The following is a 13,996-nucleotide window of genomic DNA, read 5'->3' on the forward strand; positions in this document are numbered from 1 at the left end:
ATTGGATTGTCATGGTATTTTCAGACGACATCACTAAGCATTTAGCATACAAAAGAGTCTGCCTGTATAGATTGCAGGTACTCAAGACAGAACGAATAGCTATACATTGGTCTATTCGTGGAGGTGTAGCACATTCCTGGTACTTCATAAAACAATAGATGTTTTGGCCTCATGTAAAGTCAAGCTCACTCACATTACAATAATGAATACAGTTACCAATCAACTGAATGCCAAAAAAAGGAGGAATTATAAAGAAAGAAAATACACTTTTCACATGGGGTGACTGCAAGGAGATCAGGTTAAGGGAGTGGTGTATTAGGCCTGGGCCTAATACACCATGGAACCAGGGGTCCTTGAACTAAAAAAGGTTGAAGAATCACTGCTGTATGTGTTGTAAATTATGTCATGGTGACATCACGGGCGTCTGACCTGCACTCAGAAGTTTCTGCACCACATCCGTCTTCCCGTACAGGGCTGCTTCATGGAGGGCACTGCCCTTCTCCGTCTGCACACGCGCACGCACACACAGGGTAGAAAACAGAGACAAAAGCAATTACAAAGGGAAGGAGCAGGAGGACATAAGTCTACCATAGATGACATCTACTGAGCATCACACAAACCACTTAAAACTAACTACCGGTAACTAACACGCCCTTGGCTTTTGTTTTTTGTATCTCATCCATTTGCCATCTCTTTAGCTGTAGTCGTTTTAATTAAAAACATTGTCAAATTAAATCACAATTTCAATCAATCAATAAAAAAGAACATTTCTGTGTGCACAGCTAGTCGACTAAATAGTTAAACGGCGCTGCCTCTAGTAAATGATGAAATACTAGTCTACTATTATCACTAGACCTGTGCCTATCGAGCACCGGCCTACTTGGGAACAATGTAAGTTGGGAACAATGAAAATCGGTAATGCATACCCCACCCTAGTATAAAATACCTGTTACTGTATATCCGTTGTTATATTACCCGTTTTAACCATCTTATTGAAATTGCAAAGAATTGTTTTGAAATTAAGTTCAATCCGTGTGAATCCTCTCTCAGCACACAAACTGTAGTGAAACAGACTGCAGGTTAGTTTTATATGAACCCCCCTGTCTGTCAACCTCGCTCCACTTTCTTAAGAGGACATTTATTCGGTTCAGAAACCAACGTGGATGAGATGGTTTTCCAGCTCACAGAGCCGTGCTAATGGAACACTGCAGGACGTAGGAGGGCCCGGAGGACACAGGACACACTCCAGCATCAAGGACAGCAGGTTAGGGGACAGCAGGACAGGGACATTTAGCTTTTGACAGATGGACAGCACCGTTTGGTACAAAGTAGCAGCAGCTACTGGCGTCCGGTCCACCACTAGGGGGAGTAAAGGCAAGCTCTGCTGTGCATAACGCTTAATAGTTGTACTCCTATTTCTTTATAATTGAATCATACATATTCCACTCATATTCCAACTCAAGGAAGAGGTCTGTATTCTACAGGGCAGTTACATAATGGAATAGTAAGTTCCGGGTGATGTCCATAGCATAAAAGGAAAGACAAAATGTTGCTCATGTATTAAGTCGACATTTTGTTCATTAGACCTTCATCAGAACAATAAAGGGAGCCTCCAGGTTTCGGTCATATACATTCTTCAGGCATTCAGTGACTGCTGCAGTCTGAAAATGAGTCAGCCCCTTCATGACAAGCACCTTTAGTACTTAATAGAACCAGCCTTCTGCTGTCATGACCTGCCTGTAAGCATGACGAAGAGCCAGACACCGGCACTTTCTGGCAGCGTTCCTGAAGGAATACTAGCACCATTACTCAGGTGCAATTTAAGCATTCAATCATTCTAATAGCATTGAATATATATATTTATTTGTGTGACCACCGTACTGTAAGTACCTCCACATAAGCGAGGGCTTAAGAGTTTGTGGCATATAGGCGTGCATACTGTGGCTTTACCAGAGGAAGGAAGTCCTGCAAGAGGAGATTAAGCTAGTCACCACGACATGATTAAAAAGCGGAGGATATATTTGGCTCGACACACAGAAGTGGCGAGCTCACAGACACATCGAGACATTCCACGGGTGATTTTATACTTGCTGGGGTCACTCATGGCATGTTGCAACGTCTTTTTGAGATCTCAAGCGATTTTGAGAAGCCTGAATGTTGTGCTCAGCTTCTATGCACGCGTGCACGCACGCACGCACGCACACACGCGCACACACGCACACACACACACACACACACACACACACACACACACACACACACACACACACACACACACACCTCATAGTTGATGTCCATGCCAGCGTCCAGGAGCACCTCCACCACGTTGAGGTGTCCGTTGCGAGAGGCCAGGTGGAGGGGGGTGTGTTTCTTGGTGTTGCAGCTCAGTAGGTTGGGGTGGGCGGTCAGCAGCAGTTTGACCACCTAGAGGATTATTATTATAATAGATCACTAGTACAAAACATACATTAAGCACTTCACCACTTGAACCTCAGTGTCCAATTAGCCAAAAATAGTTGAAAATAATATGCGTTGAGCTTGAAGATTGGCCTACATTTGGTGTAATGTAGGCCTAGATGAAAAAAGTCGTTATGTACAATTGTAACTGAAGTCCAGTTCTCCAGACTTCAGGGGTTCAAATGCTTAATCCCAATGCTATATTTCAGCTTATGCTATTTTGGGGAAATGTTCCCACCAGAACGTTAATTGTGATGTTTGAAATGGCGGTCAAGCGGGTCGATGGACCCCGTCCCTACCTCCAGGCGCCCATAAAGCGCCGCTAGGTCCAGGGGGGTCTCAAACTTGTTGTTCCTCATGGTGGGGTCCGTCAGCTCCTCCAGGAGCAGCTTCACCACCGACGTGTGGCCGTATTGGGCTGCACAGTGGAGGGGGGTCTCGTTGTCATTGTTCTGGTGGTTGGAGAGGGGTGGGTGGGTGGGTGGATGGATGGATAGATGGATGGAAGGATGGATATAAGAAAGAAAAACGTTATCATCAGAGTACAAGAGAAGAGGGGGGGGGGGGGGTCTCAGAAGTGAAAACAGACATAAGGCATAATCATAAGGTATTACAGACATAAGGGATTAAGCATCAACCACTTGAACCCTCGCATCCCAATTCCAAGGGGTCCACATCTTGGCGAAAAGAGCCAATTTAAACACTCAAGATGCGTCGCAAAAGCAACACACCGTGAGCTTGTGGATCTCCTATTTCCAGCCAAAGAGATTTGGTGTAGAAGGAAATAAAGGAGTGGGTCTAGCCTTGAGGCACTCTTCCGGTTTAACGAGAAGGGGCAGGTCTGGGCTGGGCAATGCAGTGGAAATGATATCAATATCGTGATACGAGGCTAAATATCATCAGGGATTTTAGATATCCCGAGATGAAAATTAAGTTGTGTTTAACTGTGTTTTAAATGCTGTATTACAGCAAAGTTATGAAATCTTCTGAACTTACCTGACTGTTAGATGTTCTATTATTTGCTTTTAATTATTTAGTAATTATACAGGCATTACTGATAAGTATTAATAAAAAAAAATATTTGATTACATATTGTCCCCACAATATCAATATTCATGATATGTGATTGTGTCCATATTGCCCAGCCCTACAGAATAGATTAATCTTGGGAGTCTGAGGCTTGATTTACACCGTTGCTGACCCAAAAAAAAGCAGATCTGAGTTCTAGCGATGTGAGCTTGTAGATCTGCTATTTTTCGGTGCGCCATTACCTGCACACAAAGTGTAAATCAGGCCTCGGTGAGGTAAAGCCTGTGTCAAGAGAAGAGCCCACCACATTAGCAGAGTGAGAGTAGTAGTGGGGAAAAAGCCCCCGATTCAGTGTGAGGCGCATAACGAGTCCTAGGGGAGGTAGGGGAGGGGGGGGGGGGGGGCAGACTGGCATCATGGTACCGCTGGCATAATGACACCAGATGAACTGCTTGAGACACACACAGATGGGGACACTGGCAGAGAGACAGACAGATGGGGACACTGGCAGAGAGACAGACAGATGGGGACACTGTCTGGCAGAGAGACAGACAGATGGGGACACTGGCAGAGAGACAGACAGATGGGGACACTGTCTGGCAGAGAGACAGACAGATGGGGACACTGGCAGAGAGACAGACAGATGGGGACACTGTCTGGCAGAGAAACAGACAGATGGGGACACTGGCAGAGAGACAGACAGATGGGGACACTGTCAGAGAGACAGACAGATGGGGACACTGGCAGAGAGACAGACAGATGGAGACACTGTCTGGCAGAGAGACAGACAGATGGGGACACTGTCTGGCAGAGAGACAGACAGATGGGACACTGTCAGAGAGACAGACAGATGGGGACACTGTCTGGCAGAGAGACAGACAGATGGGGACACTGTCTAGCAGAGAGACAGACAGATGGGGACACTGTCTAGCAGAGATACGTGGGACACTTGATCCATATCGGTTCATCCTGGCCTATCGGTTGTACAATATGTACCACTAAAGCCTAGCTCATAATATAACTGATATTTTAGCTACAATGATATACGGTAGTTTTTAAAATGGTTCTAAGTCAAGTGGATGACACACTCAAGTTCACACTACAGCTACTAAACACAATGGAAAATCTTTAGTTGAAGTCATTATTATAGTGCGCGGTATGAACGGCCGTTCATATGCAGGAAAAAAATAGATTTGTAATTTTTGTCAGGCAACAACCAGGCACGTGCACACAATACACATTCTGTAGACATCTGCCCTAACCAGGCACGTGCACACAATACACATACTGTAGACATCTGCCCTTTTACCCATCTGTACAAGAAACACTGTCTTCTCCAGACCATGAATGCAGCAATTATTTTGGTGAAAAAAATGCAAATGCAAAGGGAGCATCAATTAAGCTTTAAAACAGGGATAAAATAGCACCACATCTTTAGAGGTGAATTCAGCAGTGTGAATGCCCCTAGATAGTATGTGTGTGGTGATGTGTGAAGGAGCAACCAGTACAGCTGACCTCAGCAATGCTATACTGTACTGTACTGTACTGTACTGTACTGTACTGTACTGTACTGTACTGTACTGTACTGTACTGTACTGTACTGTACTGTACTGCTGACATCAATGGAGACCACAACTCTGCATTGTGCCACTGGTGTAAACTAGCTAAGTACTTTTACTGAAGTACTGTGCTTAAGTAAAATGTTGAGGTATTTATACTTTTCTTGAGCATTTACAATTTTCCAATACTCCACTACATATATTTAAAACTTGAGTTACTTGTTACTTGGTTTGATTATTATTACAAAACATACATGAACTACTTCAGCCCACATTTCGGCCAATAGCCAATCTAAAAGCTCACAATGTGTGCGACACATGGCGAGCTTGTAGATCTGCTATTTTCAAAACATGTGTATACATTTGAATTGGGGCATTCTTTATAATGAGTACTTTCTACTTTTGGTACTTTATATTTTGATACCAATACTTGTGTACTTTTACTCAGCTAAATGTTAAATTCCAGACTGTTAAGAGGGTATTTCTACATTGGCTTGCAGTAATGGTACTTTTACTAAATAATGTGAGTACTTTGTCCACCACAGAGTAACTTACCACTTGGGTTATGGAGAAAAGCTATAAGCTCACAAGTGTTGTAAGCATATAGATTGGCTATTTTTGGTGGAGCATAACTTCAGGACCTAAATGGTTAACCTATAGGACAGATTAGTGCTTTGTTTACAAATACTGTAGAAATGCGTTTGTGCCATGGACTAATACTGACCATTATGATAAACCTGACAATCTCCAGGTCATTGATCACTACAACAAATAGCCAGCAGAGGGCAGACTGGGCAGCATGAAAACAGTCTGCATTGAGCTGATAGTTCACTCACAACAAAATGTCAACAAAATGTCAATGACAGAATAATGCACAATCATTATCAATAGACAAGTTATGGCAAAGTTATGGCAAAGATCATGCCTGCTTTGCATCACTGTCTTCTCAACACCTGGTCTCGGGACCTCTAACTGGGAGTGTACATTGGAACCAAATGGACTCTTACAGGTCTGTAACTCTGAGAGTGCACAAATTCGTTCCGTTTTCCCCTCGCCAGAGCATACAAGCGGAGTGGAGCAGGGGGGGAAAGCCTCTGCTCAATTCATCAAGTATTTTCTAATTTTGCTGGATTCTTTCTTTCACCCTAAACCTACACAAACAACATTCGTCCTTTATCGAAGACAATACAGGATGAATAAACGATAGAAATACAAGCGTGGGTGAACTACTGCTCTAAGCTTTCGGGCTGAGCTACTCTGGTACATATTAGCCATTGAAGTGGCCAATAAAGAGTACAGAGACTCGCCACCCTGTTCACTCACTGCTACAGTAGTGTGTACATGAGAGCGTTGTGGAGTCAATCAGAGCTCATAGGGCAGCTGTAGAATGGTTGTTATGATATTGGATATGAGAGAGCAAACACAGTGGAATCACAGCACACTGTTTAATCTGCAAATACAGACTACAAATTCCATTTGTAGTTTGTACACTCTCAGAGTTACAGACCAGAGAACACGAACACGAACACGAACACGAACACACACACACACACACACACACACACACACACACACACACACACACACACACACACACACACACACACACACACACACACACACACACACACACACACACACACACACACACACACAGTCACACACACACACACACACACACACACACACACACACACACACACACACACACACACACACACACACACACACACACACACACACACACACACACACACACACACACACACACACAGTCTTAATGGAGTAGTTAACCCAAACAATTCCTCATCTTCTATCAATTCCAGCCCCAATGAAGCCTTGAATTCACGGAGATGTTTGATTTTGGGCCGTTCCTGAGCCAATAATTTGATAACTGGGGGTGTGTGAGCGTGTGTGTGTGTGTGTGTGAGTGAGTGAGTGAGTGAGAGAGAATAGACTAGTGGAGCAGGTCACAGCTTGAGCGAGGAGGAGACAAAATAACAACAACTCTGCATGATCCATATGAACGTGAACTCTTAGTCAAACAAACGCAAACCACTAGTTTCTCCTGTCTACCCCATTATGGGTAGCCTCGGAAACCCAGACGTTTTTACATTATGGGTAACTGGAACAGTGGGCCCCTGAGAACACTGGGCAGTGGGTACTGACCTTTACATTATGGGTAACTGGAACAGTGGGCCCCTGAGAACACTGGGCAGTGGGCACTGACCTTTAATATATTTATACATTTCATATTTTAATTTATTTATCTATCATCAGAGGAAGAAAAAAGTTGAAGTAAATGTAGATCTTATAATTATGTACCGTGCTATGTTCACATCATACTAGCCATGATTCACAGCTTGTTTTGGAACTGTTACATTTACAGAGCAAATGTGTACATAAACGTTCAGATTTCAAATATAAAGTGCTCACCCCGGGGCCACGGATGTTAGAAATTCCCTGGATCGGCAATTAGCACCCGTGCATTCCGTGTTGTTTAATTAACGGCATTTTTATCCGGGCTGTTTTTTGTCATATGCTTTCAAGTACGTGCCCCTATCGGTTGGGAGGTGTGTTGCACTCTGATACACTGGGTGTGTTCCATATAGGCACACTGACCGCACTGCCAATACAAACTTCAGGCGCTTTATATTTGAAAATGTAACGTTTATTTAAACGTTTGTTCCCCAAAAACATACATGCATGTATTCATGTGAGCTTGCACTGTAGATCTGCTATTTTTGGAGAACATTTCCCCCAGACTAGGCATGCTGGGCTGCAAGTGCTTAATGACTGATGAAATGCTGCACAGCAACATATTCTTTGAGTAAATGAGCTACACGCCCAAACGACTTCTCATTTCCAGTGCAGGTTTGGCTGCGTTTGGAGTGGGTGGCTTGTAATAATAATAGACAGCTATGTGTGTGGCTGTGTCCCTGGGTCTGTCCCTGTGTCCCTGTCTGTAGCGTTATAGCGTTTGTTCACCACCAAGTGTCACTGTTGTACAGCCTAACACACAGACACACACAGGCCAGGGAGGAGGGCTTGTACAGTACAGTACAGTACAGTACAGTACAGTACAGTACAGTACAGTACAGTACAGTACAGTACAGTACCACTGTATGACTGTGGCTCAAGAGGTAGAGCAGGTCGTCCAATGAACCACGGGTCGGCGGTTCGAATCCCGGCTCCTCCCGTCTACATGTCGAAGAGTCCTTGGGCAAGACACTGAACCCCAAATTGCTCCCGATGTGCTGGTTGGTACCTTGCATGGTTTCCGCCGCAATCGGTGTATGAATGTGTGTGTGAATGGGTGAATGTAATGCACAATCTATGTAAAGCGCTTTGGATAAAGGCGCTATATAAATGCACCATTTACTTCAGACGGGTCAGATTTTTTTCTTCACAAATACCTGCTTACTTTGAAAGCCTAAATATAATTATATCATACAAACTATACAGACAGGCACGTATGTGCACACACGCAAACACACACACACAGTGACCTCCGTCACGTGAGAACGAGGGTTGCCACGGTCGCCACCGCTGGCAGTAGGGGGGAGGGGCGTCCGTACAGCTGTTGCAGCGTGTGTGTGCCAGGGTGTGTGCCAGGGGGCTCTTCGACCCCCCCCCCCCCCCCACACACACACAGTACATTTACTTGAGTACTGTAATTTGTACAATAACTGTATTTGCATAGGAAACCATGCCAGAGGGAACTGGCATCTCTCAGTGAAGTACATATTCAGTTGGCTGCTGGCTAGCTATACACTGCGCACGCACACACACACACACACACACACACACACACACACACACACACACACACACACACACACACACACACACACACACACACACACACACACACACACACACACACACACACACACACACACACACACACACACACACACACACACACACACACACACACACGTTTTAAGACCTCAGATAGCATCTTCCAATTCTTTCCTCTCCACTGACCTCCACAGCAACAGCTGTGGGAGTTATTCATTCGACCCAGAAAACAGTGGCCTGAAATCTGCACCTGTGACTCCCTGTGACAGCATCCACTGTGAAGTCCCAACACTGTGGAAAGGGGGTCAGCATCCAAAATCAAAACGGGATGCTTGACGCCTGGCTAGCAGTCTGTGGGCGTTGAGCTTGAGGGGGTGTAGGAGCTCCACAGACAATGAGTAGGCCTATATCAAGATTTAAAAAGTCTGCACACCAAATTACTGCTCCCAGTTGTATCTTTAATTGAAAGTGGTAACGTTTCGGGCTCAAGTCCAGGTCTGGAGGAAAGGCTTGAGCCGCAACTATTACCACTTTCAATCGATACAACTGGGAGCAGTAAATTGATGTGCAGACTTTTTTATTCTTGATATGTGACGGTGTTTGATCCGGCACTCAGCCTAGGTATTTGGATGTCTTTTGGCTGGTTTTCAGCCTCCTCTGCTACGTGATGAGTAGGCCTGTCACAATCATTACATTATCACCAATCACAGTTAATTGCGATAATAAAATATTATTTCATGATCGTCAATCGTGTCCATGTTGAAAAATGTCCATACATTGTCAAACATTTTTCAAAAATAGCAGATCGACAAACTTATGTAGATCAACTCATTTCGTTATTTATTTATTTATGTTTGAAAGAAAGAATTATAACAAATTATTAAATGTGTCATTGATTTCTTTGTACAGGCCTATTTAAGTTATTTGTCATATCTGCCCTGTTCAATTTGTGATTACGAAGCCTAACAGGCAAACAGAAATACAAATTGTAACATTCCAACTTAAATGTGTAATGGTGACAGTCCTAGTGATGAGGAGGCAGCCATGCTGCCTGCCAGGCCTGGCATCACATGCAGGCTGACGAGTGTGATGTCATGATTGGCATCAGGCCTCTGGCTGATAACGTAAGCCTTGTTCCATCACTGGGGAAGCAGCAGGCTTCAACAGTACAGTACAGTACAGTACAGTACAGTACAGTACAGTACAGTACAGTACAGTACAGTACAGTACAGTACAGTACAGTACAGTACAGTACAGTACAGTACATTGTTCTTGAATATATATATATTTTTTTTTAATCTATTTTGAAATGACCTAAGCTGCCTACCAGTACTGATGATGTCACTGGTAGGTGGGTTGCTGAAGTGGTCCTTTTAATAAAATGCAGTAGTTGCAGCCCTGGTTGCACAATGTGTGTTATTCAAACAGCCATGGAAGCATGTCCACAGTGTGTGTGTGTGTGTGTGTGTGTGCGTCCAGTGCTCACACACACCTGCGTACGTCTGCCAGCCTCTAAACCACTGATCCAGAGCTACATTCTATTAGACAGCTGACCTACATCTGTGCAGCAGCACACAGCTCTGACACACACACACACACACACACACACACACACACACACACACACACACACACACACACACACACACACACACACACACACACACACACACACACACACACACACACACACACACACACACACACACACACACACACACACACACACACACACACACACACACACACACACACACACACACACACAATGCATTGCAGCATGACATGTTGAGAGCTTGTAGATCTGTTGCCCTTCAAAGCCTCCACGATTCATGAATGAATCACTGACTCATTATTGAATCCCCCCCTACCCCTGGCCCCCGTCGACTTAAAAAATACAAATACAAATCGAAGGTCAGCCCTACTCTCAGCCAGAAAGAAAAACTAAAGAAAATGTTTTAAAAAAACATTGCAGAGCACTGATGTGTGTGTGTGCGTGTGTGCGTGTATATATATATATAGGGGAATCCCTTCCACTTCAGATGCAGTAACAGTGTATAGGGGAATCCCACCCGCTCCCAGCTCCATTCCTCTCTCCCTCCACCCCACCTTTCACATCTGACAGGCCAAACCCCCTCACTCACCACCGCCGGGTCCACCAATCAGCTGTGACACTGTTACTATGACAACTTGCCCTCCTCTTCCTCTCTCCCCTCAGCGACGGAGACTCATACACACACTTACTCTCAAACATGCACACACACAGACACACACAGACACACACATGTATGGCGTGTGTGGCATGAAGTGCACTTCCTGACACTGATGTGGGGGGACCGCTACACACAAGCACTCGCTCCCCTCCGGAGACGGGCGAACGACGGGATGCAATAATAAATTGTGCGGACCAGGAAAATGGTCTGCACAAGAACGACAGATTCTCTATTCTACTATACTTGTAGGGAGTCTAGGGACATGTGGTCCTACAAACTATAGTAAACAACACACACACACACACACACACACACACACACACACACACACACACACACACACACACACACACACACACACACACACACACACACACACACACACACACACACACACACACACACACACACACACACACACACACACACACACACACACACACACACACCTGATTTATTCATAACAACTCATCCATTATTGAGCCCTGGGTACAAAGCTCCTAGATCATTCCAAAGTATTTTTATTCCACATAACATTTGACGAAGATAACCGATCTACGAGCTCACAGCGCGTCGGGATGTGATGTGTTGAGAGTTCGTTGTGATCGGCAATTTTTCAGACAAAAATATTTGATGGGGACACGGTGGCTCAGTCAGTAGCACCGTCACCTCACAGCTAGAAGGTCCTGGGTTCGATTCCCGCTGGGGACGCTGTGGGCCGTGTTCTCTCTCCACGCCATCAGTGCCCATACCCTAGGTGGGGTTGGCAAAAGGGCCTTTCTGTGTGGAGTTTGCATGTTCTCCCCGTGTCCCCTAGGGTAGGTACCCTCACAAAAAACATACAGTAATCCTGGTCTCTAAACTGCCTCCCCATGGTCAGCCGGGGCACCTGATGGAGGAGAATCAGCCAGGGCGCCTGATGGAGGAGAAAGGAACTGGTTGGAATAACGCATTCCTTCCATGCGCTACGTCCAACCAGGGAAACTCCACCGTCAGGTGAAAAGAAGCAGCTTGGACTCCTCATGCATAGAAGGAAGTATGAGATCAGTCCGTTGCTCTCCCCAGGTTGGCAGAGGGAGTGTAGCGCCCAGGATTACATTAGATAATTGACACTGGGTGAAAGAATGGGTTACAAAATCGTGGGATAAAAATATTTGATGAAGAGGGAAATTTCCCGGGCCGTGAAGCAGAGCTAAACAAAGGCTGTGTAAAGTTTTGCGAACGTATTTAAATTCACCCAAAATCATGATTGAGAACTCCTGACTTAGATCGCGAGTACAGCCCTAGGAACACATTAGCCGGGCGCCGTGACAGCGGAGGAGGGGGAGGCGACACGTCCCCTGCTAGCAGGAGGCTGGAAGGAGGCGATAACAGCCTGCTGACACGGCTGTCTGTGTGATACACTCCCCAGGCGAGGGGGGGGGGGGGAAGGCAGGTAGTGATTGGAGCGCGGCCGCTTGGCAGGATTAACTAAAGGTGTTAAACGACGTTCCCAGCTTGAAATGTAGCCTGATGGAAACATGTTGGCTGATATTAAACACAGACACACACACAGCACACACACGTACACAGCACACAGTACACACACACATACACACGTACACAAACGGAAATGATAACCACGTGTAGAACCAAGTGATTGTCCTGACCTACACTGTCCCAAGTGGGATTCATCGTTCTTCTCACACATAATATGTCATGTTCTTCTAATGAGGGTCTACTGTTAACTGTACACGAGAAAGATTAATTCTGGGAGAAGAGGACCGATAATAGTATCATGAGCTCAGATAACAGAAGAATCCCCAACGACAGCACTTTATCCACTTAAGCACTATATAATACTAAGCCAAACCTATAAGCTCACAATGCAGTGTGATGCAACGTTGTGTGAGCTTATAGATCAACTACACACCTGCATGAACACTACACCAGAATATAATTGGCTGAGCGAAGTCCTGAAGCACTGGGGAAACTGTTGCGCCTTTCTTCGTCCTTTGTTCAAGCTTGACTACAGGAGCGGTGGTCTCAAAAACAGAGGAAAGCTGACGGAAAAAGACTCACTCACTGCTGGGGACCCTCTGGAACCTCCTCATGAACCACTGGTGGTCCCCGAACCACTGGTTGAGAACCACTGCACTAAACATTTCACCAGGAATGCATATTAGTAGCATCATGTCGCAGATGAAGATGCACAGGCCAAATATTTGTCTGAAAATGAAAATATCTGTGCAGTCACAGAAGCAGCGATTCAAAATGCAAGCGGCAGCGGCAGCAACAAAGGCCAACGGGAGCACTAGCACTGAGCACAAGCCATCACCAGAAGCAGAAAGAGGAGGAGGAGTCTCTGGAGAAGCAACGTAAAGGAGAAAGCAGCGGTTTCTGTTGTACACACCTTGGCATTAATATATGGGTCAAAAGGCCCACAGCGTTTGAACTGCTCTACACAGCTCTGGAGAGGGAGGGAGGAAGGACAGGATGACATGGAGTCACACGAGCAATGGAATAAAAAGGTAGGGTAAGTGATATTTGTCAGCGTTAAAACAAAAACACATCTTTTGATAAAAGGTTAAACCTTGACATCATGAATGATAATGTAATCATCAGTTATAGTGTTTGCACACCACATGAGCTGAGAGAGCAAACACTCTAGCAGTGATTACCATCATCACATTATGTCACAATTACAAAGGAAATATCACTTACAGCACCTTTAAATAATAAGTCATGAATTAGCTAAATGAACAGGAGAACACAACAACATGAACATGAGCTATTATGATGTGTTAATAAAACAAACTGATGTCATGAACAGGTTTGGAGAAATGACACACGATGATGAAGCACACACAGAGTTGGACATGAGATACTATGGATGTACAAACTAAGGGCTAATGTTGGCCATCATAAGACGCTACCACCAAGTCTAAAAGGTAG

At 45.0% G+C, this 13,996-nt stretch overlaps 1 protein-coding gene across 6 annotated transcripts in view; it reads right to left on the reverse strand.

Annotated features, from left to right (window-relative positions):
• The window catches only part of LOC306942510 (ankyrin repeat and SAM domain-containing protein 1A), a gene marked incomplete at its 3' end in the record, with an annotated part of 115,021 nt that overhangs the window by 70,534 nt on the left and 30,491 nt on the right, over window positions 1-13,996 (reverse strand). For 3 of the 6 annotated variants that reach the window (XM_079528441.1, XM_079528442.1, XM_079528440.1), the window contains exons 4-7: window positions 13,455-13,511; window positions 2,757-2,909; window positions 2,281-2,424; window positions 430-505 (exon numbers count right to left, since the gene is read on the reverse strand). In XM_079528441.1, the coding sequence (XP_079384567.1) occupies window positions 430-505; window positions 2,281-2,424; window positions 2,757-2,909; window positions 13,455-13,511 (430 nt within the window). Of the gene's footprint in view, window positions 1-429; window positions 506-2,280; window positions 2,425-2,756; window positions 2,910-13,454; window positions 13,512-13,996 lie in introns of those variants that run through there. The other 3 variants (XM_079528443.1, XM_079528445.1, XM_079528444.1) reach the window with 2 other exon arrangements.

Source organism: Electrona antarctica (assembly GCF_951216825.1).
Source record: "Electrona antarctica genome assembly, chromosome: 2".
Lineage (NCBI taxonomy): Eukaryota > Metazoa > Chordata > Actinopteri > Myctophiformes > Myctophidae > Electrona > Electrona antarctica.